Consider the following 27757-nt stretch of genomic DNA (forward strand, 5'->3'; position numbering starts at 1 on the left):
GAAAGTCTATAGACTTAATAAAATGATCTGAATAATCATAAGAATTCATCTTGAATGGCGAATGAATAAACATTCTCACCCATTAAACGAATATGGATCTTGCAGGAAACATATATCGCTATTATAATATACATCGTATTTTTTTATCTTCAGTCGGTTTGTGGCCATATCAAAATTCAACAATGAAAAAGATTCAATGGATAATTTCTTCTATTATTCTGACATCTACTATTATTACTCAGGTAAACAAGTATTAATTACATCAATATTCAGAAATAATTTTAATATGACTTTAGTAGAAACATATTCATATGTAGCGATTCGCACATCCTTACATAAGTTAATATATTTTTATTTATATTTTTTTGTTATTTTATCAATACATTTTTTATGTGTATAGGTTTAATAATTAATTTATTCAATTTTGATGAAACAAGCAATAATTATTTTTAGTTTTTGAAATTTATCACAACTGAATACAATCTGGCGCTTCTACTCAAGGTTCTATCATTTGCAGTACCTTGCATGGTGTTTGTTTTAAAGTATGTTTCTTTCTGTTTCGGCAGTAAAACAGTAAGTCAACAATAATTATGAGATTTATTATAAGACAATATATATAAAATTTTTATAATATATCTTCTATCGATTATATCTCTTTTTAAGTTTAATTAATAAAACTGAAAACATATTAGGTGTTGGAATTAATTCGTAGCGTTTTACAAGTGATGGGAAGTACTTTCATTAATGTATTTTTTAATGCTCATGTGAAATAAATAACATTCTTTCATTAAAAACGCTACGAATTAATTCCAACACCTAATATATACATAGGTAAAAAATCTTATGAAGACTGTTATAAGCGATTGGCATTTATTAAAAACTGATACCGAGATTGAAATTATAAAAAAGCATTCTGGTTTTGGACGATTTTATACGTTGTTTTTTGCACGTAAGATAATTTTTGACGAATTTATATACATATATGTATACATATACATGTATATATATATATATATATATATATATATATATATATATATTAGAACAAAATTATATTATTGATTAATACAATAAATATACGAAATTTATTCATATTTATACTTTACGTACTTTCAGTGTCTGTATACTCTAGTTTGTTTTCTTATTTTTTTATTCAATTTATACCAAATTTTCTCGACATCGTAGCACCACAAAATGAATCACGGCTGCATAACATACCATTAGCTGCAGAATACTTTGTTGATCAACAGGAATATTATCTTCCAATTTTATTACATATCGATTTAATTGCTCTTATAGGATTCACCATTGTAATTTCTACTGAGTCTTTATTTACAGCGTATGTACGACATGCCGTAGGCATGTTTGAAGTCGCTAGGTAAACTATAAATTAAACTGGATTGTTTTCGCAACAAAATTATTTTGAAATTATACTATAGTATTGAAAATTGAATATAAAATAAATATGTTTTATAAATAAGTTTTATTTATTAATATTTATCGATATACTAGAGTTAGAGGAGAAGATGGTATTATGTGGCCAGATATCGTTTTAATATCTCCACTATTGGGCGACAACTTTTACTAATAGCTTATGGAATTATTTGTTTAGTAGTTCACTATTATACCATGAGGCCAATACACAAGAATCAGCATTTATTTATAACGCATTTTTACTTTCAAACATTTTAAAACGTTTTTTATTATTTAATTACACATACTTCTTCATTCTTCTTAAACTTACTTGAACATATCATTACATATGTATATTCATATATATGTATATTCATTATATTATATATGTATATTCATACAGTTAATTATAAAATAAAAATGTTAAATAACAAAGAACACGCTCAAATATAAAATATGTGTATGTAAGTGGAGTGCTATAATACCACTTTTTCCTCTACGTTTCACAATATAATTCTGCGTTAGGCAAAGTTAATTTAATTGATTTTATATATAATGAGAGAAGTTAATTTGGTGCACATCAGATTTTTTAGTTACAGAATAGAGCATGTGTTTGACGAAGTACTCAATATAATGACATCAAAAAGATGTTGTCCATATTGTACAAAAATAATAAGCGCTATTCACATTCACAGGAGAGCTACACAGTTAGTATCTTTTCAAAACTTGTATTTATTGTAGAGCATGATATTCTTTCATATGTATTATCTGTTGTAGGAAGCATGCATTTATTCAAATATATTTAACGTTTCAATTAACATTAACTTTTACTAGAAGAATAAGTGCGAATAACATATAATAATTTATTTAAAAAAATGTTTATATTGCAATAAAAAATTATACTATTTTATTGATATAATTATAATAAAAATAATTAGATTGATATAATTTATTATCAAAGTGTTTGTGTTATTCAAGATTCGTCGAGTTTTTAAGATCTGGCTTTGTTATTTCATATTTTTTCTTACTTTGTTTGGGAGTTACTTCTTTAACTACTAATTTACTTCGTGTAAGTTTGTTATCCTACAATATTTGTATATACGATTAATCATTGTAAGATTATAAAGCATTCCTATTTTCTTATCACAGCTCTTTTTCGCTACACAATATCTATCCAATTTAGAAGAATGTATTACCGCCGTATTATTCGTTCTTGGTCATATTTGTTATATATTTTTTGGCAATTATACTAGCCAGAAACTGATAGATCAGAGTACAGATGTATTTTACAAAATGTGAGTGTTTTGTATATAGCAATTTGTAAGTTACAATAAATTGCTAGTTTAATAGATAAACAAATTTTAACGTATTCTCATAACAACAAAAAAATTTAATGTTATTTATATTATATAAAAAGTAATATTGAAATTAATTGTAACATATATATATTGTTTATTGGCGATTTTATTCAACAATTTGAAAAGATAAAATGTAAAACGTGAAAAATGTACATTTTTAATATACATTATATTTTATTTATATATTATAATAACTGTGTAAAAGTTATATTAGACTATATAAACACAATACTAATTATTGTGTTCATATATTTATAGATATGTGTCACAATGGTATGATGCTCCACTCCATGCACAAAAGTTACTATTATTCATGATGCAACAAACCATTAAAGGTACTGCCATATCCGTGGGTGGCATATTTATCCCATCGTTGGAAGGTTTTGCAACAGTAATTAATTACTTCAATTAATCGTGATCAATTAGTAGAATTTGATTATTTTTGTGTGTACAAAATAAATCTCTCGTTTCAGATCTTCAGTATGTCAGTCTCGTACTTTACAGTAATTTGTTCTATTGTCTAGTATAAGAAGTTGTAAATATAAATTGAGTCGCAGGTAGCAGTATACATCTTACTTAAAAATCTAATCCTCAGCATAGTTTTTCCTGTATAACGTAACAATAAAGAGATCTTTATTAATCTATAAATAAATCATAAATCAATTGGAAATGAAAGCGTCTAGTGATTTTAAATTATTATTATTAATTTATTTTATGTCTGTAACTATATTCATAATTCTATATGATAAGAAGAGAAAAAATAATAGCAGTATAGCTAGATTACTATTTTATATAACATTCTTCATTAATTGAGTACAAATTTGATGAGTAATAATGTCGATTTGTTAAATATGTTTATTACATCGTATTGTATATACAGATATTCGTGATGCTGAAAAGCATGAAAAATAGTATCTTTTAGTAGTATAATTATCTCGTTATCTGAAGTAGTATAAATATACCGGTAATCCGATATAACTTTGAACAATAATGCGAAGTACACACTTTATGTTGCAGCTTACCAGTTTGTTGCTGTCTTACGTCATGTAATTTAGTCTATGCGTTCGTAGTGTGTACTAGTAAAGTTGGAGCTGATTTGCATTAATTTAACACGAAAACGATCAACTAGCAGTTCTGTTTTGAAATAGGAAAAATTATAATTAAAGACTCGTTTAATAGAAACTATGTCAATATGTTTTTTAAATAAACTTAAATATGTAATTAATTTAGAATGAACAATAAAAACATAATAAAATATGACATAACGTATAAAATAAAGTTGTAACATAAAACTTTGTCCATAATTGCAAATTAAAAAGACTATATATAAATGTCAAAAGAACTATTACACGTGCGAAAAAATTTTTCCTTCCTATATTATAAAAAATTATTTAAAAAGTCTATTCTATCTTATAATAATGATTTACTAAATATTTCTAGTAAAATAAATATTTCTTATAAACGAATAACATTAGTTTAATATTACAAAAATAATATTAAAACATTGCTAATATTAAAACATTACTAATATATTTTGTATGTTATTGAAGAAAATAGAGAAGTCAGGAAGCTTCCCATATAAAGAATTGAAATAAACTGAGGGATATTTGCTAAGAGATACATTTGCGTTATTTTAAATGAAAGAAAAGTAAACTTAATATGTGCAAATTTAAATATTAAAAAGAACAGTTTACTGCAACTTACATTAAGTTAACTTACATTAGTAATTTACTTCGCACCTGTTCTTTTCATGCGATATAAACTTAGAAAATTGTTCAGTTATGGTCATTATCAATTATTTTATTATTGCCATTTTTATGAAAAAAGAAACTCTAAAGATAAAAGCATTCTATAAAATACTTGTTTCTAATATATCTGAAAAGACAGCTAGTCCCTCATATGAATATAGTCAGAGTCATGTCAGAGTGTAAGATAGATTTTATTGGAAGACGATACTATAAAATCTACATATTTCTTTTATGTAGTCTTGGCTTATGGCCATCTCAGACAACAAAGTGCATACACATTAAACCTATATTTGTCTATATTCTATTACACTCCTTTTTATTTGTAGAGGTGACTTAATCCTTTTTATTTAAATATATTTCATGTAAAATAAAATTAACTTTATTTATTTAATAATTTGGAATTTTGTTATTATTGCAGTTTTGTACATTACTTACATCACAGTATAATTTTAATGTGATGCTTAGATTTCTTTCTCATTTTTTGCCTGCTGTCATCTTTACTATGAAGTATCACGCTTACCATATTAATTCTAAAAAAGTGAGTTGCATAGTACACACAGTGATTTAATTATTCACAATGGTTTAATTTTCTCAATTTCAAAGGAGTGTACCAATTTTACGTAGTAAAATTTCGTGACCACTTGGAGATCGCTATTTCTATGTTTTCTTATGTATTTTTTTTCGTAAAAACTAAAAATGATATAATAATGCCAGACTGAAGGAAAAATTAGTACATTGATATAATGTGAATAAAATCACTGTCAATCATGCCTCAATTTAGAAATTAATTTTAAATTGGGTCAAATGCGAGTAATATTGCACCAAACACAATTAATTGGACATATTTTTCATTGTTACAAAAAAATTAATGATTTTATGAAAAATGTGAAAACTTGAAAATATGATAATACATTAATTATTGTTTTCCAATTAATTATCTTTACGAATCATTTTGTATTTTTAAATTTGATTTATATCGACTGTATTGATAATATATTGATAATTGACAATCAAAATTCTCCTATTTAAAAAACAATAACAAATGACAAGATTTCTTTTTATTCGAACTTGAGACTGACAGTGATAAAGTTACATCTCCTATTTACATATTTACACACACACACACACACGCACGCACGCACGCACGCACGCACGCACGCACGCACGCACGCACGCACGCACGCACGCACGCACGCATGAATGCATACAGGGTGTTTGATAAGTAACAAGAAAACTCTCGCAATACAATTTTTGCAATAATTAACAAGATATTAATTACTAAAAATCACCAAATATTAGTTTTCAATATTGTTTTACTCGAGTTACTATCAACAACTTACAAAAAACTGCAAGCGACAAAAATCATTTATTTTCTTTTTATAGAACTTAACAAGAAAACAAAAAATTTTTGTCTCTTGCAGATTTTCTGTGAAGTTGATAGTATTTGAGTAAAAAATTATTGAAGATCAATTTTCAGCAAATTTAGCAATTAATATCTTGTTAGCTATTGCGAAAATTGCAAAATGGTAAAGGACTTTCCGTCTCAGTTTAATCTACATGTTCATAAACTCTGTCAAAAAAATTATCATATACCCTATATGTATACATACATACATACATACATACATACATATATATATATATACTCATAATTACACACATAATATTATTACGATTTAGGAGAATATACATATATAATTATATTATACATAAATATATATTTATACAATAAATTGTCAATATTAATAACTTGTACTTCATGTATACAAGGTGTCTTAGAATGACTGCCAAATATTTCATGTGCTGGTAGAGCAGGCTAAACTGAATCGAAAAGTCCTCTATTTTGCAATTTTCGCAATAGTTAAGTTAGTAATTAATAAAAATCGCCGAATATTTTCAATAATTTTTCAAGTATTATTAACTTTACAGAAAAACAACAAGAGACAAGAATGTTTATTTTCTACTCATAGAGTTCTGAGAATTTTTTTAGAATTTTTTACCACATTTTCTCATGTTGATAAAAATAATTGCCTATAAGAAAATACATTACTAAAAAAAAATTGATAAAAAATTCTGAAAAAATTCTTAAAGTTTTATGAGAATATAAACAATTTTTGTATCTTGTTGTTTTTCTGTAGAATTGATAGTACTTGAGCAAAAATTATTGAAAACCAATATTCGGCGATTTTTAATAGGGATGCATCGGAAAGTACCGGCATTTTTTACTATCCGACCGGATATCCGAATATTATTAGTATCCGGAAATATATCCAATTGAAATTTAATATCATTAAATTGTTGATTTTTCTTATATAAATGTTCTGGAAATAAGTATATATATGATGCTATAATATGCTTATACACTATTGATATCCTGAAAATGTCGAATATCCGAGTTGAAGAAATTGCCTTCTTGGATATCTGATCGGATACCGGATATTCACATTCTATCCGGATATATGATATCCGGTATCCGATAATTTTATGATCTGGTGCATCCCTAATTTATTACTAATTAATATCTTGTTAATTACTGCTAAAATTGCAAAATTGTAGAGGACTTTTCGATTCAGTTTAGTTCGCTCTATCAGCGCACGAAATATTTAACGATTATTCTGAAACACTCTTATATAAATTAATATATATATATATATATATATATATATATTACGATTATATATACATCATTTTGAAGCTCTAAGTATCACGATTATAGGTTAAATTGCTGATGGATGAAGTACAAAATGACTGGAACGCTTTAGATGACAAGAAGGAAATCGAAATATTGGAAAAATATGCTTATATAATGAATGTTTTTACGATTATTACTACGCGTAAGAAAGGAAAAATATTTAGGAATTTATTTAACTCTTCCGAAATCTATTTAATTGGAAAACTCATCTAAAAGATTATTTTATTTTAATATTTCATAGTATTATTATGTACCAGTCTGATCGTCTTTTCCTTTACGGAGTTCTTGCCTATTTTACTCAATATTGTTGTACCATTGAATGAATCTCGACCATGTAATACGCACGTGCCGATGGAATATTTTATCGATCCTAAAAAATATTTTCTTCTTATGATAATACACGAAATTTTCGCACTTACCACAGGAGGCTTTACAATGATTGCTACTGGTGCAACAACTTTGGCTTATGCGCAACATGTTTGTGGGATGCTAAAAATTGTTAGGTGAGAAAATCCAATTACGATTAATGTATTATATAATGAAATTGTTGTTTGATCTAAAAAAAATTCTTAGCTTTCGAATAGAACGTGTGTTAGACAAGAACATGCTGCGAAATTCCAGCTCTCAAATAGAACGTATAATCTGCAATAGAATAGTACGTGCTATAAATTTACATAGGAAGACTCTAAAGTGCGTATCAGATTGAATTTATAATAATAAGCATTGTAAGAGAAATGATAATTAAAATTGTAGATGTAGATGATGTTTACTTGTATATTTTTATATGTATGAAATATCACAGAAAATTATTATTATATTGTGAATTTGTTTACTAAGTTGATTAAGTATTAATTATAAAATCAGGAGATTAAACACGAATTACGATACGTTATTTTTATCAATAATTGAACGAATTGCATGAAAAAATAAAGATATATTTAATATACAAAAATTAATTTTTTATTTAAAGAAGAGAGTAATTATTACAAATTTTATAATGAAACAATTTTTGTTATAATATTTTTATAGCACTTTTAAATATATGTTAATTTATGTTATTATATATTTATTTTAGTTAAGATAATATTTATTTTAGTTAAAGTAATATTTATCGAAAATGTTATAATGAGATAACTCAAAATGATCTCCATTAATATATTAATAAGACCTTTTATTTTTTCTTTAAAGATTCTTTGATCGAATTGTATCATATTTTACGATACCATTTGCTATTTTAATTACAACTGGCGTTGTTTCCATGAGCATTAATTTATATTATGTAAGTACAATATTTAATAACTTTGCTTAAATTATTAGGTGTTGGAATTAATTCGTAGCGTTTTTTAATGAAAGAATGTTATTTATTTCACATGAGCATTAAAAAATACATTAATGAAAGTACTTCCCATCACTTGTAAAACGCTACGAATTAATTCCAACACCTAATAATTATACAAATAAATTTTACATATATTCGTATTCAATGTGTTAAACAATTACATTCAAACATCTTATTGTGTAATAACACTGCAGTTGCTTCAACCATCTACGAGACAGAATATAGCAGAATTGTTATCAAGTATATCAATCGTGGGGGCTCATTTTTTTTATATGTTTGGGGCCAATTTTGGCGGACAAATAGTAACTGATCATAGTGACGACATTTTTAATGCAACGTGAGTATTTATTAAAACATTAAGTGTAAAGTTTTTTTATTTTAACTAGTGATATAATTTAGTTAAAAAAAAATTGAACTTAAAAAAAATATAAAAATAAAAATAAAAGTTTTGTAAGGCACAGAGAAATATTGATATAAATTGAAATATCATCGTTGTGTTATATAACAATTCTCTTTCTCTCTCTCTCTCTCTCTCTCTCTCTCTCTCTCTCCTCCCTCCCCGTTCTCCTTCCGTCTCTCCCCCTCTTCTTTCCCCCTGCCTTCCTTCCCCTGTTTACTCCTTCCCTTCTCCTTCTTTTCCTCCCTCTCTCTCTCCTTCTCTCCCTCTCTCTCTCCTTCTCTCCCTCTTTCTCTCCTTCCCTTTTCCTTCTTTCATTTTATCGAATTTCATATAAAAACACAAAATTAATAAATATATTTTATATTTAATTATATGTATGTCAACAATCGAATTTAATCTATTTTGAATTCTTTAGATGTAATGCATTGTGGTACATTGCTCCATTATCATCGCAAAAAATATTTTTATTTTTAATGCATCGTACAATGAAAAGTTTTAAACCAGTTCTCTGTAATTTATTTGTGGCATCGCTGGAAGGTTTTGCTACGGTAATATATGTATAAGTATAGCAAATTAAAAACATGTAATAACAAATTAAAATACAAGATCTATTATATTAAATGAACAATTAAGATGTAAATTATTTAAAAATAAAATTTAATTTTGCATAATTTTCAAATCTACTGTAGTTCAATTACTATAACAACTAGAATTAATTCCGTTTCTGAAATTAGAAATAGAAAAAAGGATTATATTTTTATAGCTAATTACCACATCATTGTCTTATTTAACGATACTTTATTCTATACAATAGCGATGTAATATCGCTAATACTTCGTCATGCTAATACATATGCAATGCTACAAGAGAAATTCAATAATATGCATTGAGAAAATTGCAAGGTACGTGATTACAAATAATATTATAGCTTGTGTATGTTCGTACTTAACATCGTAATTGTTTACAGCACATCAAGCATCGTCTTGTTAAAGATCTTTTGTTAGTGAGTCTGTAAAAATTCACGAAAAGAATTACCTTACAAAACGCTAATTTTCAATGTAGACAATAAACGTTTTACCTGCACATATGATTTTTATTGTACAAAAAAAATTTATTCTACATCTTTAAGTAGTCTTATATTTAAAAATATTGAGAGAAAGAGAAAGATATGAAGTACTCTAATATGAAGTACTACTACTAATATGAAGTAGAAATTAAAACATCTGAAATTGAATTGTAAGAGATTTATAAGAATTTAATATATAATAATTATACACATAATAATTACAAGATAATGTTAATATAAGCACATACATAATTATTTCTTATACTAAAATTGTTCTTTCTGAAATCAATATTATCATAATTGAAAGTAACACTTTAATGAAAATCTAAAGTATTTCATATATCAGAACTTCCTTTTATACCAAGGTAAAGTAATCAAAAGAATTTGGGAATTAAATTTGGAACATGATCGCGGGACGCGCACGGAGAATCGCTGCGTGTTTTATTGAACAGACAGCATGTTAGTTGAAATGATGCTATTTTATTTTAGCAAGTACCCGACTTACATTCGTGAACAGCGTGTGTCGTGAGATTTTCCAAACGATAGCAGTCAATACACCGACTCTTGCAAAAGACAAATAAAATATATGCATATAACACATCATTCAAATAGAAGATTGCTTTCGAAAAGTTTCTAATGCTTTATCTTATAGGATATTTTTAATTGCTTCGAGATAGAATTTGTTTGTCCACTGAAGTTTGTTATACTATAAACTACGCTATCACGTCAAGTTACTCTGACTTACGCCAGTATAAACTATAAGAACGTAATGTGAGATATATTTTCTTATAACATTGACAATTGTCGCAAAAATAATCGTTTTTATGTAGCATACTATTATTTCAAATGATTGATGAAATTATAGCACTTTTTGTTCTCACTGCATAATTATAGAAAATTATTAAATTACATAGCTTACCACATATTTTTCTCTTACAAGAGATAGCTTTGAAAAATAAAAAAATATTTACTACTGTTATTCAGTAATTCCACGATTTTCATTCGCATATATTCCGTATACTAAGTAAGATGATCTTTTCTGGTGAACGTTATTACAACATTTATCGGATTATGTTAACAGCGCTTGGTTTGTGGCCTTATCAAACACCATTTATGCAAGTACAATCTGCGTTCTTCCTTGGCGCATATTATTTTATTCTTTTATTCCAGGTATTTTGCAACCCTTTTCTTTTTATACTTAACATTTTTTTGGATGATTCTTTGAGGAGAAGGTGATATTATGATCATTGTAGATATATTGGCTCCGCTTAATAGGTATCTCCGCTATTAAGTGGAATTCCAATGATTACTTATTTGCTCGTTCTTACATTATGATTCTAATATGCTAATGCATACACCTTCTCCTCTACATAAATTCGATATATTGTTATTATACTTATGTGTTGTAGTTTACGACTTTTTTGACAACAACGTGCAACTTGGAATTTATTTTTAAAGAACTATCATATATTTTCATTACCATAATATATATTATAACTTATAACTCTTATTATTTTAATTCTAAAGGAGTAAGTACTATTTATACTTTTATTTTTATGGAAGAGTCTTTTTACCTCGAAACTTTTTATTCATATAAGTAAAAGAAATTTCAGAAGCATTAATTATTTAAATGATAGGTGAAATATTTATTAAAACAAATAAAATTGGACTGGAATTCAATCGAAGATAATAGTGAAATTAGAATATTAGAGAAATATGCTAATGAAAATCGTCTACTGTCACTAATTTTAGGTTGTAAGTAAATTATGAAATAGATAAAAAAAAAATAAATAATATTTGTAATATATACCTGTCTGTTTGAAATTTTTACTATTTACTTATGATAATTAACAAAGTTGTATATCATCTTGTTATTTTGAATGTTCAGTTGTCGTCGTATTTGCTATATTTTTTATTATAATTATTGAATTGATACCAGTCATTCTTGACGCTGTCACACCGATGAATAAATCTCGACCACGTAAAGTAAAAATAGATTTTGAATTTTTTATCGACGAGGAACAGTATTTTTATATTTATTTAATATATGAAATCATAACAATAATAATTGGAATATTTACCATTCTTGCAACGGGAACATTATCGTTCGCGATCATCAGACATTGTTGCGCTACTTTTAAAATCGCTAGGTATTTGCGTTTGAATTTTAATGAAGAAAATTATATATCTTTAATTGTTTGTTCATTATATAAAAATTGTTTGCAGTAACTTAATCGAAAAAACAGTGACTCAACATACACTTCAAATTCCTGCTTGTCAGAAAACAACACATGTGATGTGTCAGAGAATTAATCGTGCTGTTCATATTCATAGAAAATCTATTCAGTTAGTCTTTAATTTATTCTTTTATTATCTATTATACATGACTCACATTAATTTTAATTTTTAAAATCACATTTTTAAATACAATTAACTCTAACTAAAGATATGAATTAGATTCTTTTTCGCTATTGAAGGTTTTCTACATTTTTTATGAATATTATGAACAAATGGTATTTCCCTTTAGTGATAATCAGCGTAATGTCTTTAAGTTGCAATCTTTTTCGAGTAAGTAATGCACTTTTGTACGTATTACATTTTTTACGTTTCTTACAATTAATTTTTGAATTCAATTGTTATAGTTATGAATTCGTATATTATATATAAATTAAAATATATACTTGAATAGTAATACAATATATTTTTATAGCTACTTAATGTATTAACTGTGTCAAAGGAATTTTCCGAAATAATAATGTGTATCGGTATGGTAATAGCTCATTTTATGGTCTTGTTTGCATCTAATTTTGTTGGACAAGCAGTTTCCGATCATAGCGCAGAAGTATTTAATGCCGCGTAAGTATCATGTATACATTAAAATTTTCAATAAATCAATTTATTTATACGAAGTCATTATTTATATGATATTTTTATTATGATAATTTCTAACCTACTTTGTCTTCCAAATATAATTATAAATTTTAATAATCCATTTTTTTAATGTTGACTAATCCATTTATTTGACGAATAACTCAGTGTTCACATATCATTGATATGTATGACATTTTTCAATAATTGTTTAACTATTGTCCATCAAAAATAATGATACATTTAGAAGTTAAATTATAGGAAAAGACTAAGTCTCTACTTGATAATTATAATAATGTCCATTATATTGAGTTAGAAAAATGTATAGAATTAGCCTAACTCCAAGGAATTCGCTTTTATTTGTTGACGTTGAATGCGTTAAATAATTTATTATATATATTAGATTGATAAAGTTTAAAGAGACTGTTAATCTAGAATGATATTTACAACTAATTATTTCACAAAATGAAAAAATTAAACATGTTTTCGATCAAAGAAGTATTTGATAATGTTCGTATTTAAAGCACGATTTATATGAAATAATGTTTTTAGTCAGTTTGCTTTCAATTTGTAATATTTGTTGTAATTTTTACAACTCTCAAAAATTTCATTGGTCGGGCACATTACGTGCCACATCTCAGCATTCATAATATACTTTTATGAGTGCTGAGATGTGGCACGTAATGTCTAGCGACAGCAATTGCCACTTATAAACAACGTGCCTCGTGACGGCGAATGCACAACTCGCCGCGCGGGGCGGGTACTATCCCTTACATTTGGCGGTAGGCTGGGTGGATTTAGCTATTTTTATGAGTTAATAACTCGTTAACCATTGCGACAACTGTAAAATAGTAGAGGACTTTTCTTTTCAGTTTAGTTCATTCTGCCCCATTTCTGTGAAAAATTTATCACTAATTTCCAAATACTCTGTATATATAACATCATTTCTTTTACATGATCCGTTCTTACGTCGCGGTCTCCTGGACTTGTGCGTCGCTCATATATATATATATATGTATATTAGATAAGAATGATGTTCCGTGCAGAGCACACGCGCATTTGTATGTAGCATTTTAACAGAACATGAATTCTACGCCTTTGTAATTAAATATCTCAGCACTTAAACACTGCTGGATTCTATGTTGAATATTATTGTTGATATTATTGTTGACAAGTAGAAATTAACAAAATATTTCAGCAATAAATAAAATTGTAGAATTATATATGTCGTCATATATGGTTATGATTGTGATTTTTAATTCTAATAACATCTTTAGATACATAGCGCATACGCACACATTCATGAATATTCATACACAGATATCAGGACACATTATAATGTCGCGAATCAAGTGCATATTTTGCATATACAATACTTGTAAATTTTGTTATACTTCTAAAATAAGTAAAAAAGAAGCTATGTTAATTTAAACACGCATGCCTAAGCAAAAGTAAATGTTATAAATAATGCTAAATGTAATATTTTTATAAATTTATAGGTATAATACAATGTGGTATTTAGCTCCATTATCAATACAAAAATTGCTTTTATTTGTGATGCAAAATTCTCTGAAAAGTCATACTCTAACAACTGGTTACATTTATGTATCATCTTTAGAAGGATTTTCTACGGTAATATAAATAACCCATATTCGAAAAATTAATAAAACTATTCCAAAAAATCAAATCTTAACGATTGTTTTAAAAAATTAAAATATTTTTTTAGCTTATAACTACAGCAATATCATATTTTACTGTAATATATACCACGACGATAAAATAATGCAATAAAAGTTTTCATTGGTTGTAGAACTTTGAATGTAGTGATACTTGCACGTATTAATAACAGCAAAATAGGATTTCTAGGTACGTAATTATTTGCTAAAATAAATCATAAACTTCATATTATTATATAGAATTTAAATTTTTAGCACTTGACATATAATATATACATACGGAAATCATATATTAGCAATTGTAGCAAAATAAACCACGATTCGTACTGCGCAGGTTTATTATACAGCGAGCGCTGAAAAAGCGCAAATATGCAACGGGAGAATATCTAGAATTAATTTTTTCTTTAATTTGGGACATATTATTTTATTTCTATTCATTCAGGGTGTTATTGTTCTAGTTTGTGTAATACAAAGTAATATACGAGACAACACCAAAGTTTATTTTTGTCATGTATTTGACGTTTTCGTCCTCCCATCAATAAATAATGATGTAATTTATTTAAGAGAATCTGAAGGAACAATAAAATTTATTAAAATGTATCTCATTACACCAACGTTTTCACGAGGATTTTCAACATGCGGCTAACATACGATTAACTGAAAAAAATGGTTACGTCTCTTCTTATACCTATGTAAAAAAGAGATATATAATTCAATACATTTTCAAATTGGAAAAAATTGCAAGGTATGTAATTATATATAATATTATAGTTTATGTATGTTCGTTTTAATTCCGTAATTGTTTATAGGTCAAGTGTTGTCTCGTTATACCTTTTAACAATTTCGTTTCAAGAATAACATTATTTTATAAAACGCTAATCCCTAATTTTTTAGATAATAAATATTTTACTTACACATATAAATTTTTTTCTGTACAACTTTACATTTCTAAGTCATTTAAAAATATCGATATTATAAAGTAGAAATTAAATGAAATGCAATTCTAAAATGAATTATACCTAAGAACTTTATAAGGATTTAACACATTATAATAATTACATGATAATGTTGAGTACATATTTAAAAAATTCGAAATTATTTTTTACGTCCTTTTATATCATTTCAAATGATTCAATCAATAGAAATATTTGAGCACAATCACGTTGAGAGAATCGTTACGTGTTTTATGTTTATATATTGAGTAGGCTGCTAAAATGTTGTTACTGCACTTCAACAATCACTTAATTCACTTTTGCGCACAATGGTTCTCTACATGCCTTATAATCATGCCCGAACGTCTGAATCCTATTGATTGCATTACTTTAAGTGATATAAAAAAATATCTATATAAGAAATTTTTACATAACAATGTAGATTTTTCTGAAAGTATCTCCTGCAATTTGATCCTAGTAAACATTACTGACTTTATAAAAAGGTCAATAAAATATATTTGTATAATGCGTGTAATACAACATTCAAAAGAGAAGATTGCTTTCGAAGATCTAAGTATCTAATATCTTAGCAGTATAAGGTATATTCAATTGATTCAATATAAAATTAGTTTGTATATTGGGGGTTCGTGAGGTGCGTCGTATTATGAATTATGCTCTTACGCCAAGTATCTCAATCTGTCTCCCGATCCAAACTATAAGAACGTAATGAGAGGTATATTTTCTTATAACATTGACAATTGCCGCAAAAATAATCGTTTTCAATGTAGCATGTCATTATTTTAAATGGTCGACGAAATTGTAGCACTTTTTGTCCTTACTGCATAATTATAGAAAATTATTAAATTACATAACCACATATGTTTCTTTTACAAGAGATAGTTTGCGAAAAACAGAAAAATATTCAGTATGCTGTTATTCAGTAATTCTGCGATATCCCATTCACACGTTTTCCGTAGACTAAATAAAATGGTCTTTTCTGGCGAACGTTATTACAACATTTATCGGATTATGTTAACAGCGCTTGGTTTGTGGCCTTATCAAACACCATTTATGCAAGTACAATCTGCGTTCTTTCTTGGCGCATATTATTTTATTCTTTTATTTCAGGTATTTTGCAATCCTTTTCTTCTCACACTTAATTTCTTGAATGATTCTTTGAGGAGAAGGTGGTATTATGACCATTGTATATATATTGCTCCGCTTAATAGGTATCTCCGCTATTAAGTGGTGAATTCTTATGATTACTTATGAAATTATTTGCTCGTTCTTACATTATGATTCTAATATGCTAATGCATACACCTTCTTCTCTACATAAATTCGATATATTGTTATCTATACTTATGTGTTGTAGTTTATGACTTTTTTAACAACAACGTGCAACTTGGAATTTATTTTTAAAGAACTATCATATATTTTCATTACCATATTATATATTATAGCTTATAGCTCTTATTATTTTAATTCTAAAGGAGTAAGTACTATTTATAGTCTTATTTTTATGGAGGAGCCTTTTTACCTCAAAACTTTTCATTTACATAAATAAAAGAAAGCATTAATTATTTAAATGATAGATGAAATATTTATTAAATCAAATAAAATTGGACTGGAATTCAATCGAAGATAATAGTGAAATTAGAATATTAGAGAAATATGCTAATGAAAATCGTCTACTGTCACTAATTTTAGGTTGTAAGTAAATTATGAAATAGATAAAAAAAAAATAATATTTGTAATATATACCTGTCTGTTTGAAATTTTTATTGTTTATTTATGATAATTAACAAGATTGTATATTATCTTATTTTGAATGTCCAGTTGTCGTCGCATTTGCTATATTTTTTATTATAATTATTGAATTGATGCCAGTCATTCTTGACGCTGTCACACCGATGAATAAATCTCGACCACGTAAAGTAAAAATAGATTTTGAATTTTTTATCGACGAGGAACAGTATTTTTATATTTATTTAATATATGAAATCATAACAATAATAATTGGAATATTTACCGTCCTTGCAACGGGAACATTATCGTTCACGTTCATCAGACATTGTTGCTCCACTTTAAAAATCGCTAGGTATTTGCATTTAAATTTTAATGAAGAAAATTATATATCTTTAATTGTTTGTTGATTATATAAAAATTGTTTGCAGTAACCTAATCGAAAAAACAGTGACTCAACATACGCTTCAAATTCCTGTTTGTCAGGAAACAACACATGTGATGTGGCAGAGAATTAATCGTGCTGTTCATATTCATAGAAAATCTATTCAGTTAGTCTTTAATTTATTCTTTTTTTATCTATTATACATGACTCACATTAATTTTAATTTTTAAAATCACATTTTTAAATACAATTAACTCTAACTAAAGATATGAATTAGATTCTTTTTCGCTATTGAAGGTTTTCTACATTTTTTATGAATATTATGAACAAATGGTATTTCCCTTTAGTGATAATCAGCGTAATGTCTTTAAGTTGCAATCTTTTTCGAGTAAGTAATGCACTTTTGTACGTATTACATTTTTTTACGTTTCTTATAATTAATTTTTAAATTTAATTGTTATAGTTAATTTGATAGTAGAATTTGTATATTATATATAAATTAAAATATATACTTGAATAGTTATACAATATATTTTTATAGCTACTTAATGCATTAACTCTGTCAAAGGAATTTTCCGAAATAATAATGTGTATCGGTATGGTAACAGCTCATTTTATAGCCTTATTTATATTTAATTTTGTTGGACAAACAATTTCCGATCATAGTGCAGAAGTATTTAATGCCGCGTAAGTATCATATATACATTAAAATTTCCTATGAACAAAATCAATTTATTTATACGAAGTCATTGTTTACACGTGTGATATTTTTATTATGATAATTTCTAATCTATTTTATCTTCCAAATATAATTATAAATTTTAATAATCTATTTTTTTAATGTTGAATCCATTTATTTGACGAATAGTTCAGTGTCCACATATCGTGACATTTTTCAATAATTGTTTAACTATTATGTCCATCAAAAATAATGATACATTTAGAAATTAAATTATAGGAAAAAATTAAATCTCTACTTGATAATTATAATAATGGGTCCGTTATATTGAGTTAGAAGAATGTACAGAATTAGCCTAACTCCAAGGAATTCGCTTTTGTTTGTTGACGTTGAATGTGTTCAATAATTTATTATATATATTAGATTGATAAAGTTTAAAGAGACACTGTTAATCTAGAATGATATTTACAACTAATTATTTCACAAAATGAAAAAATTAAACATGTTTTCGGTCAAAGAGGATTTTGGTATTTGATAATGTTCATATTTAAAGCCCCTTGCACGATTTATATAAAATAATGTTTTTAGTCAGTTTGTTTTGAATTTGTAATATTTGTTGTAATTTTTACATCTCTGATCAAAAATTTCATTGGTCGGGTAATATACTTTTATGACTAGTTGCTGAGATGTGGCACGTCTAGCGACAGCAATTGCCGCTTATAAACAATGTGCGTAGTGACGGCGAACGTACGACTCGCCGCGCGAAGTGGATACTATCCTTATATTTGGCGATAGCCTGAGCGAATTTAGCTATTTTTATAAGTTAATAACTCGTTAATCATTGCGACAATTGTAAAATGGTAAAGGACTTTTCTTCTCAGTTTAGTCCATTCTGCCCCTGTGCGAAAGACTTATCACTAATTTCCAAACACCCTGTATATATAACATCATTTGAACGGTTCTTTTACATGATCCGTTCTTACGTTGCTGTCTCCTGGACTTGTGCGTCGCTCATACATATATATATATATATATATATTAGATAAGAATGATGTTCCATGCAGGGCGCACGCGCGTTTGTACGTAGCATTTTAGCAGGACATGAATCCTACGCCTTTGTAATTAAATATCTCAGCACTTGAACAATACTGCTAGATTTTATGTTTAATATTATTGCTCATACAAATTAATAAGATATTTCAGCAGTAAATAAAATTGTAGAATTATCGTTATATATTGTTATGGTTATGATTGCGATTTTTAATTCTAATAACATCTTTAGATACATAGCGCATACGCACATTCATGAATATTCATACATAAACATCAGGACACATTATAATGTCGCGGATTAAGTGCATATTTTACATATACAATACTTGTAAATTTTGTTATACTTCTAAAACGAGTAAAAATAGAAGCTACGTTAATTTAATTACGCCTAAGCAAAAGTAAAAGTATTATAAATAATGCTAAATATAATATTTTTATAAATTTATAGATATAATACATTGTGGTATTTAGCTCCATTATCAATACAAAAATTGCTTTTATTTGTGATGCAAAATTCTCTGAAAAGTCATATCCTAATAATTGGTTACATTTATGTATTATCTTTAGAAGGATATTCTACGGTAATATAAATATTTTATCATGAACTAATTGTCTAGAAAAAAATCTTATCTATTTTTCTTATATTTAACTCATATTCGAAAAATTAATAAAACTATTCCAACAAATCAAATCTTAACGATTGTTTTAAAAAATTAAAATATTTTTTTAGCTTATAACTACAGCAATGTCATACTTTACTGTAATATATACCACGACGATAAAATAATGCAATAAAAGTTTTAATTGGTTGTAGAACCTTGAATGTAGTGATACTTGCATTAATAATAGAAAAATAGGATTTCTAGGTACGTAATTATATGCTAAAATAAATCATAAACTTCATATTATTATATAGAATTTAAATTTTTAGCACTTGACATATAATATATACATATGGAAATCATATATTATCAATTGTAGCAAAATAAATTATGATTCATACTGCGCAGGTTTATTATACAGCGAGCGCTGAAAAAGTGCAAATATGCAACGGGAGAATATCTAGAATTAATTTTTTCTTTAATTTGGGACATATTATTTTATTTCTATTCATTCAGAGTGTTACTGTTCTAGGTTGTGTAATACAAAGTAATATACGAGACAACACCAAAGTTTATTTTTGTCATGTATTTGACGTTTTCGTCCTCCCATCAATAAATAATGATGTAATTTATTTAAGAGAACCTGAAGGAACAATAAAATTTATTAAAATGTATCTCATTACACCAACGTTTTCACGAGGATTTTCAACATGCGGCTAACATACGATTAACTGAAAAAAATGGTTACGTCTCTTCTTATACCTATGTAAAAAAGAGATATATAATTCAATACATTTTCAAATTGGAAAAAATTGCAAGGTATGTAATTATATATAATATTATAGTTTATGTATGTTTGTTTTAATTCCGTAATTGTTTACAGGTCAAGTGTTGTCTCGTTATACCTTTCAACAATTTCGTTTCAAGAATAACATTATTTTATAAAACGCTAATCCCTAATTTTTTAGATAATAAATATTTTACTTACACATATAAATTTTTTTCTGTACAACTTTACATTTCTAAGTCATTTAAAAATATCGATATTATAAAGTAGAAATTACTGAAATGCAATTCTAAAATGAATTATACCTAAGAACTTTATAAGGATTTAACACATTATAATAATTACATGATAATATTGAGTACATATTTAAAAAATTCGAAATTATTTCTTACGTCCTTTTATATCATTTCAAATGATTCAATCAATAGGAATATTTGAGCACAATCACGTTGAGAGAATCGTTACGTGTTTTATGTTTATATATTGAGTAGGCTGCTAAAATGTTGTTACTGCACTTCAACAATCACTTAATTCACTTTTGCGCACAATGGAACTCTACTTGCCTTATAATCATGCCCGAACGTCTGAATCCTATTGATTGCATTACTTTAAGTGGTATAAAAAAATATCTATAAGAAATTCTGACATAACAATGTAGATTTTTCTGAAAGTATTTCCTGCAATTCGATCCTAGTAAACATTACTGACTTTATAAAAAGGCCAATAAAATATATTTGTATAATGCGTGTAATACAACATTCAAAAGAGAAGATTGCTTTCAAAGATCTAAGTATCTAATATCTTAGCACTATAAGATATATTCAATTGATTTAATATAAAATTTGTTTGTATATTGGGGGTTCGTGAGGTGCGTCGTATTATGAATTATGCTCTTACGCCAAGTACCTCGATCTGCACCGATCCAAAGTATAAGAACGTAATGAGAGGTATATTTTCTTATAACATTGACAATTGCCGCAAAAATAATCGTTTTCAATGTAACATGTCTTTATTTTAAATGATCGACGAAATTGTTGCACTTTTTGTTCTCACTGCATAATTATAGAAAATTATTAAATTACATAACCTACCACATATGTTTCTTTTACAAGAGATAGTTTGTGAAAAACAGAAAAATATTCAGTACGCTGTTATTCAGTAATTCTGCGATATCCCATTCACACGTATTCCGTAGACTAAGTAAAATGGTCTTTTCTGGCGAACGTTATTACAACATTTATCGGATTTTGTTAACAGCGATTGGTTTATGGCCTTATCAAACGCCGATTATTATGCAAGTGCAATCTATGTTCTTCCTTGGCTTATATTGTTTCATTTTTTTATTCCAGGTATTTCATAATTCTTTTCTCATATACTTAACACTTCTTTGGATAATTATTTAAGGAGATGGTGGTATTATGACCATTACAAATATATTTCCTCCTTCTTAATATCTTCAGTATTAAGTATCGAATGATTTCTTATTGAATTTATTTATCTAATAGCTTTTATATAATGACGCTAATACATAGTAGTTATTAAAACGCATTTTTATTTTCAAGTATATTACAATGTTTTTAATATACACTTTAACACTTAATTACACATACTTCCTTATTCATTTTAAACTTGAAAACATCACACGAATATATATTTAAGTGTTATTCTTTAATATTTTAATAACGTTATTTAACATTTTATTTAACTGATTACATTTTAACCTATGTAAATTTAAACGGTAGTATGGTAGTTTGACAATGTTGCCCCCTAAGCGTACTGATTGTCGACTTTTTTGATGTTTTTATATCAAAATAATTTTTCTATCACTTGATTGTAGTTCTATTATTAGTCTATATTACATATATACAGTATAGTATATATGTTTATATTACATATACACAGTTTTTTAGTACTAAGCAGCTATATGTGGAAGAAGTTATGTGAATACATTTGTATAATTTTAATACATACATTCATGCAATATTTTACTTTTTTATTAACTTTGTAACCAAATACTGTTTTAAAAAAAAACTTATTTTTTAAATCTATTTTTGTAGAAGATCGTATTATCTGTAAATAATATGTAAACCTCTGTTTTCAATCATCGATCAAGATCTAAAAATTATTTCGGCGTTTCAAAGGACTACATATGTAGTATATAAATACACACAGAATTATACAAGCATTTAAGATCTAGCTAGACCGTAGGCATTGATTTCTATAATTTGTTATCAAATATACGGTTCTATAGTGTAATATATTAAGTAATGAATTTTTATAATTTTAAATCTAGAATGAATTGAATAACTTTTTAATATAAATATAAATGTTAAGTTTTAAATTTAAATATTGATTATTAATTAAATTATTGTAGAAAATGGAAACAGGGTACTATAATATACCACCTACTCCTCTACATAATGTAGTGTCGGTATATTGTTACCATACTTATGTGTTTCAGATTACAACTTTTTTAACAACAACGTGTAACTTCGAATTTATTTTTAAAGAACTGTCATATATTTTCATTACCGTAATATGTATTACAATGTATAATTCTTATTATTTTAATTCTAAAGAAGTAAGTATTCGTAATTTTATTTTTATGGAAGAGCTTTTTTATCCCGAGAATTTTAATTATATAAGTAAGAAGAATTTCAGAAACATTAATTGTTTAAATGATAGGTGAAATATTTGTTAAAACAAATAAAATTGAACTGGAATTCAATTAAAGATAATAGTGAAATTAGAATATTAGAGAAATATGAAAATGAAAATCATCTTCTGTCATTAATTACAAGTTGTAAGTAAATTATGAAATAGATATTAAATAACACAATAACATTTTTAATATGTATCTGTCTGTTTGAAACTTTTACTGCTCACGATAATTATGAAGGTTGTATGTTATTTTATTATTTTTAATGTCTAGTTGTCACCATATTTGTTGTATTTTTTATTATAATTATTGAATTGATACCAGTTATTCTTGACGCTGTCTCACCGATGAACAAATCTCGTCCACATAAAGTAAAAATAGATTTCGAACTATTTATTGACGAGGAACAGTATTTTTATATTTATTTATTATATGAAATCATAACATTAATAATTGAGACATTTACCGTTCTCGGACCAGCAACATTATCGTTTGCGCTCTTCAGGCATTGTTGCGCCAATTTTAAAATCGCTAGGTACGTACTTATCTTTTAATTTTGCTGAAGAAGATAATCTATGTTGAGTTGTTTGTTGATTATATAAAAATTGTTTGTAGTAATTTAATCGAAAAAACAGTGACTCAACATACGCTTCAAATTCCTGCTTATAAGAAAACACATGTGATGTTTCAGAAAATTAATCGTGCTGTTAATATTCATAGAAAATCTATTCAGTTAGTCTTTACTTCATTTATTCTTTTAACATTATCATTTACTGTACATGATGCACATTAATTTTAATTTAAAAAATTACATTTTTAAATCTAATTAACTCAAAGATATGAATTAAATTTTTCTTCGTTATTGAAGGTTTTCTACATTTTTTATGAATATTATGAACAAATGGTATTTCACTTTATCGATAATCTGCGTAATATCTTTAAGTTGCAATCTTTTTCGAGTAAGTAATGCATTTATGTATGTACTTATTACATTTTTTCTGTCTTACATTTAATTCAATGTTTATATTTACGAATTCGTGTATTACATGTAAATTGAAGTAGGAATAGTAATATAATATATTTTTACAGTTGTTTAATTCATTAACTGTTGCTTCGAATGAATTTTCCGAAATAGTAATGTGTATCTTTATGATAATAAGTCATGTTATTTCGTTGTTTGCATTTAATTTTGTTGGACAAACAGTTTCCGATCATAGCGCAGAAATATTTAATGCCGCGTAAGTATTATATATACATTAAAATCTCCATTGAACGAAATTTATTCATTTATACGAAAGTCAATCTTTACATGTCGTATAATATTTTTTATCAATTTCTAAACTATTTTGTCTTTCAAATATAATCATAAATTTTAATAAATTTATAAAAGATAAATGTAGTTACCGCTGGTATGTGTGCAAAACAAAAACACTATAATAAAAGTCAATTTTTAAAACGAGCAAATCTGGGTAACACATATTAATTATTTTATTAATAATTACGAAATTTTGGTACGTTTCGACTTAAGCTTAGATTTAAGTAAGTAAATATAAGTCTTGCGACTCGCAAGACTTATATTTACTAATCTTTTTAGTAAATTTATTTGAATTTGTAATGTGTAGTTCTTGCATCTTTGATAAAAAATTTCAATGGACAATATACTTCTATTCCTAGTTGCTGAATAAATTTAAACGTTTCTTTTACGTGATTCGTTCTTATATCATGTTCTCTTACACAAGCACTTGTATGTCGCGTATATGTATACGTGTTTGTAAGGTATGAACGTACATGCTGTGTGCACACGTTTGTGTACATATATTAGGAATATGCGATCTCCATTAATTGAATCTCTTAATAATTCTTGAATCATATTGATTAAATTCGATCTATTAAAAAAATCGGAGTTGGATGAACTGATCTATCGGAAATCAGAAATTGATCAATTAAAATTTATTTAGTAACGTCATATAAATTCAAAAAAACAATACAAAAATTAAAACACGATTCTGATTTGTCTCTGAATAAAATAATTTTGAATTTAAAAATCTAAGTTTAATCTAACATCTGTATTTCTTGACTACTGACGTAAAATCGGTAAAATATCGTAAACCCGTTAAATTCAATATTACAACTGTCTGTGTCAATTGGTGTTACAAAATAGAATTTATTTATACACTTTGTCAGTAATAATTACTAGTTGTAACTTGTAACTACGGATATCATTAAGCCCGATTAATGGTGACGTGTAGACAGAGACAGTGTTATAGGCACAATAATTATATTAAAATTTTGAATTCATTAAAACACGGCATATGTAGAATTAATTTTAAATAAAGATCTAAATGAAAATATTAAATTTTTTGAATTATATATATAAAACATATGTACTTGTTTAATAATGCAACGAAGATACAATTAAAGTAATTACATGAAAACATACGACTTTTTAAATAGCTGTTCTTATGAAAATCAAACCTGACAACGGTGTTACAATATAAAATTCACGATAGTTAAAAGTAAAAAGAAAAAGAAAAAAAGAGACTAAGATGAAGTGTTAATCATAACTGATTAAGGTATATCTAGATATTATTTTATCCTTGTTTAGCACTCGGTGAGCAACAGGGAAGAAATCATATATCAGAATATCTCTTGAATATCTATAAAATCTATCCGTGCACTTTGAAGATCGATCTCTTATTAAATGAATCGATCTACTTTAAAATCGGGCCTTGGCCAATCGATTAAATAATCTATTTTTGTAAAAATATCGGTCTTTTAGAAAATCGGATCGAGAACGTACATTCCCAACATATATGCTTAGAATTTCAGCAAAAAATGTTTCTATGTAGTTCTTCTTTATAATTAAATATCTGAGCTGTGCTCTATTGAACTGTATTGCTGATGCAAGCAGAAATCAACGAGATAATCCAGCAATAGATGAAAGTGTAGAATTATAATCATATAATATTGTTGTTATGATTACTATTTTCATTTAATAAAGTCTTTAAGGATATAACGTGCACGCATGCACGTAAGCACGCATTTACGATATTTGTATACACAGAATCAGGTACATTGTAATGTTTCGAATATCATTTTATGTATACAATACTTGTATATTTGTATATTTGTTATTAAATGAATGAAAAATGCAAGCTACGTATAATATAAATGCGTAAGCACAAGTAAATATGAATGTTATTAATAATGCTAAATCTAACATTTTTATAAATTTATAGATATAATACAATGTGGTATTTAGCTCCAATACCAATACAAAAATTGCTTTTATTTGTGATGCAAAATTCTTTGAAAACTCATACCCTAACACTTGGCTATATTTATGTAACATCTCTAGAAGGATTTTCTACAGTAATAAATACTTTATAATGAACAGTAAACTAATTGTCTAGGAAAAATTTTACTTTATCTGTTTTTGTTGTATTTAATGCGTATTTAAAGAGACAATAATGTTACATAACACTGTTTGCAACAATCGTAATGATTGCTTTACAAAGTTATCATATTTTTTCAGCTTATAACTACAGCAGTATCATATTTTACTGTGATGTATACCACCACGATGAAATAATGCAAAACAAAAGTTTTAATTGGTTATAGAACCTTGAATGTAGTAATATTTGCACATATTAAATAATAGAAGGTCATTATGGATTTCTAGGTACGTAATTATGTTCAAACAAATCTCATTCATTAATCTCATGTTATTATATAAAGTGTAAATATATGCAATACCATTAGCAGCATTAAAATGTTAAAAATATTTTAATTTTTAGCATTTAACGTATAATACTTGCTGAAATCATATATATCATTGTAGTAGGATAATCCATGATTCGTACGCGGTTTTACTATGCAATGAGTGCTAATATGCCGCTAATATGCAACCGGAGAATATCTGGGATTAATATTACTTTCTTTAGTTTGGGACATATATATTCTTTTACTTTTACTAATTCGGAGTGTTACTCTTCAAAGGCTTATGTAAGCTAAATTAATATACTGGACAATGCCAAAGTTTATATTCGCCATTTATTTTTACTTTACTTTTTCTCGTTTCATTAATAAATAATGATGTAATTTATTTAAGAGAACGCTGAATGAATAATAAAATTTATTAAAATGTATTTCATTCACACAAAAATTTTCATGAAAATTTTTAACATGCTGTTAACATACAGTTAACTGAAAATGAATACACTTTGTCTTATATATTTGTATAAAAGAAATATATTAGGTGTTGGAATTAATTCGTAGCGTTTTACAAGTGATGGGAAGTACTTTCATTAATGTATTTTTTAATGCTCATGTGAAATAAATAACATTCTTTCATT

The 27757-nt window shown here is 26.3% G+C and overlaps 6 protein-coding genes and 1 long non-coding RNA gene across 37 annotated transcripts in view; 6 read left to right on the forward strand and 1 right to left on the reverse strand.

Moving 5' to 3' along the window:
- LOC105150032 (uncharacterized) overlaps window positions 1-27757 on the reverse strand; it is a 211953-nt gene that overhangs the window by 49036 nt on the left and 135160 nt on the right. The window lies entirely within an intron of this gene.
- LOC105150031 (uncharacterized) lies at window positions 4-4601 on the forward strand. Of its 6 annotated transcripts, XM_087404311.1 has the most exons (10): window positions 4-242; window positions 454-573; window positions 832-949; window positions 1117-1378; window positions 2007-2120; window positions 2392-2482; window positions 2563-2708; window positions 3030-3162; window positions 3245-3328; window positions 3789-4601. In XM_087404311.1, exons 1-9 carry the CDS (start codon window positions 93-95, stop codon window positions 3293-3295), a joined length of 1185 nt encoding a protein of 394 aa, XP_087260437.1. In that variant the 5' UTR covers window positions 4-92; the 3' UTR covers window positions 3296-3328; window positions 3789-4601. The 6 variants fall into 6 exon arrangements, with proteins under 6 accessions (XP_087260437.1, XP_087260436.1, XP_087260440.1 ...); XM_087404310.1 differs by having other exon boundaries at window positions 3245-4601; XM_087404314.1 differs by lacking the exon at window positions 3245-3328.
- LOC105150030 (uncharacterized) lies at window positions 4361-10832 on the forward strand. Of its 4 annotated transcripts, XR_015544459.1 has the most exons (10): window positions 4533-4847; window positions 4938-5057; window positions 7236-7353; window positions 7453-7714; window positions 7785-7901; window positions 8400-8490; window positions 8745-8887; window positions 9366-9498; window positions 9714-9852; window positions 9918-10832. XR_015544459.1 is itself a non-coding variant. In XM_087404272.1 (9 exons), exons 1-9 carry the CDS (start codon window positions 4671-4673, stop codon window positions 9762-9764), a joined length of 1212 nt encoding a protein of 403 aa, XP_087260398.1. In that variant the 5' UTR covers window positions 4533-4670; the 3' UTR covers window positions 9765-10832. The 4 variants fall into 4 exon arrangements, 1 of the variants encoding a protein (XP_087260398.1); XR_015544460.1 differs by lacking the exon at window positions 4938-5057 and having other exon boundaries at window positions 4361-4847; XM_087404272.1 differs by having other exon boundaries at window positions 9714-10832.
- Window positions 10985-21105, forward strand: LOC147910212 (uncharacterized). 8 transcript variants are annotated; one of them, XM_087404298.1, is made up of 12 exons: window positions 10985-11186; window positions 11426-11545; window positions 11654-11771; window positions 11905-12166; window positions 12243-12362; window positions 12494-12584; window positions 12727-12872; window positions 14384-14516; window positions 14611-14750; window positions 14816-15305; window positions 20595-20775; window positions 20840-21105. In XM_087404298.1, the coding sequence occupies exons 1-9, from the start codon at window positions 11046-11048 to the stop codon at window positions 14665-14667; spliced, it is 1188 nt and encodes a 395-aa protein (XP_087260424.1). In that variant the 5' UTR covers window positions 10985-11045; the 3' UTR covers window positions 14668-14750; window positions 14816-15305; window positions 20595-20775; window positions 20840-21105. The 8 variants fall into 8 exon arrangements, with proteins under 8 accessions (XP_087260424.1, XP_087260429.1, XP_087260426.1 ...); XM_087404303.1 differs by lacking the exon at window positions 14816-15305; XM_087404300.1 differs by lacking the exons at window positions 20595-20775; window positions 20840-21105 and adding an exon at window positions 15370-15483 and having other exon boundaries at window positions 14801-15305.
- LOC147910213 (uncharacterized) lies at window positions 12879-13788 on the forward strand. Its single transcript, XR_015544485.1, has 2 exons — window positions 12879-13497; window positions 13556-13788. It is a non-coding gene; the product is annotated as an uncharacterized LOC147910213 (long non-coding RNA).
- LOC105150029 (uncharacterized) lies at window positions 16174-21105 on the forward strand. 7 transcript variants are annotated; one of them, XM_087404250.1, is made up of 12 exons: window positions 16174-16620; window positions 16867-16986; window positions 17087-17204; window positions 17331-17592; window positions 17669-17788; window positions 17920-18010; window positions 18164-18309; window positions 19803-19935; window positions 20085-20220; window positions 20489-20503; window positions 20595-20775; window positions 20840-21105. In XM_087404250.1, exons 1-9 carry the CDS (start codon window positions 16420-16422, stop codon window positions 20139-20141), a joined length of 1248 nt encoding a protein of 415 aa, XP_087260376.1. In that variant the 5' UTR covers window positions 16174-16419; the 3' UTR covers window positions 20142-20220; window positions 20489-20503; window positions 20595-20775; window positions 20840-21105. The 7 variants fall into 7 exon arrangements, with proteins under 7 accessions (XP_087260376.1, XP_087260375.1, XP_087260374.1 ...); XM_087404249.1 differs by lacking the exon at window positions 20840-21105 and having other exon boundaries at window positions 20489-20616; XM_087404248.1 differs by lacking the exons at window positions 20489-20503; window positions 20595-20775; window positions 20840-21105 and adding an exon at window positions 20286-20362.
- On the forward strand, window positions 21650-27567 carry LOC147910214 (uncharacterized). Of its 4 annotated transcripts, none has more exons than XM_087404289.1 (10): window positions 21650-22092; window positions 23205-23324; window positions 23429-23546; window positions 23676-23937; window positions 24018-24134; window positions 24271-24361; window positions 24492-24640; window positions 26642-26774; window positions 26938-27084; window positions 27200-27567. In XM_087404289.1, exons 1-9 carry the CDS (start codon window positions 21949-21951, stop codon window positions 26992-26994), a joined length of 1191 nt encoding a protein of 396 aa, XP_087260415.1. In that variant the 5' UTR covers window positions 21650-21948; the 3' UTR covers window positions 26995-27084; window positions 27200-27567. The 4 variants fall into 4 exon arrangements, with proteins under 4 accessions (XP_087260415.1, XP_087260416.1, XP_087260417.1 ...); XM_087404290.1 differs by having other exon boundaries at window positions 23727-23937; XM_087404291.1 differs by lacking the exons at window positions 26938-27084; window positions 27200-27567 and having other exon boundaries at window positions 24492-24941; window positions 26642-26729.

Source organism: Acromyrmex echinatior, chromosome 3, assembly GCF_024713525.1.
Source record: "Acromyrmex echinatior isolate Ae372 chromosome 3, ASM2471352v2, whole genome shotgun sequence".
Taxonomy (NCBI): domain Eukaryota; kingdom Metazoa; phylum Arthropoda; class Insecta; order Hymenoptera; family Formicidae; genus Acromyrmex; species Acromyrmex echinatior.

Coding starts and splice junctions, on each gene's coding strand:
- LOC105150031 (XM_087404310.1), top strand. CDS start 93: ATGGATCTTGCAGGAAACATATATCGCTATTATAATATACATCGTATT. Junction 2,121..2,391: donor ATTCACAGGAGAGCTACACA/GTTAGTATCTTT, acceptor GTGTTATTCAAG/ATTCGTCGAGTTTTTAAGAT. Junction 3,163..3,244: donor CGTTGGAAGGTTTTGCAACA/GTAATTAATTAC, acceptor CTCTCGTTTCAG/ATCTTCAGTATGTCAGTCTC.
- LOC105150030 (XM_087404272.1), top strand. CDS start 4,671: ATGAATATAGTCAGAGTCATGTCAGAGTGTAAGATAGATTTTATTGGA. Junction 5,058..7,235: donor ACCATATTAATTCTAAAAAA/GTGAGTTGCATA, acceptor TCACGATTATAG/GTTAAATTGCTGATGGATGA. Junction 9,499..9,713: donor CGCTGGAAGGTTTTGCTACG/GTAATATATGTA, acceptor ATATTTTTATAG/CTAATTACCACATCATTGTC.
- LOC147910212 (XM_087404298.1), top strand. CDS start 11,046: ATGATCTTTTCTGGTGAACGTTATTACAACATTTATCGGATTATGTTA. Junction 11,187..11,425: donor ATTTTATTCTTTTATTCCAG/GTATTTTGCAAC, acceptor TATGTGTTGTAG/TTTACGACTTTTTTGACAAC. Junction 12,167..12,242: donor GCTACTTTTAAAATCGCTAG/GTATTTGCGTTT, acceptor AATTGTTTGCAG/TAACTTAATCGAAAAAACAG.
- LOC105150029 (XM_087404250.1), top strand. CDS start 16,420: ATGCTGTTATTCAGTAATTCTGCGATATCCCATTCACACGTTTTCCGT. Junction 16,987..17,086: donor ATTATTTTAATTCTAAAGGA/GTAAGTACTATT, acceptor TTTAAATGATAG/ATGAAATATTTATTAAATCA. Junction 18,011..18,163: donor TAAGTTGCAATCTTTTTCGA/GTAAGTAATGCA, acceptor ATATTTTTATAG/CTACTTAATGCATTAACTCT.
- LOC147910214 (XM_087404289.1), top strand. CDS start 21,949: ATGGTCTTTTCTGGCGAACGTTATTACAACATTTATCGGATTTTGTTA. Junction 23,547..23,675: donor TCTGTCATTAATTACAAGTT/GTAAGTAAATTA, acceptor TTTAATGTCTAG/TTGTCACCATATTTGTTGTA. Junction 26,775..26,937: donor CTCTAGAAGGATTTTCTACA/GTAATAAATACT, acceptor ATATTTTTTCAG/CTTATAACTACAGCAGTATC.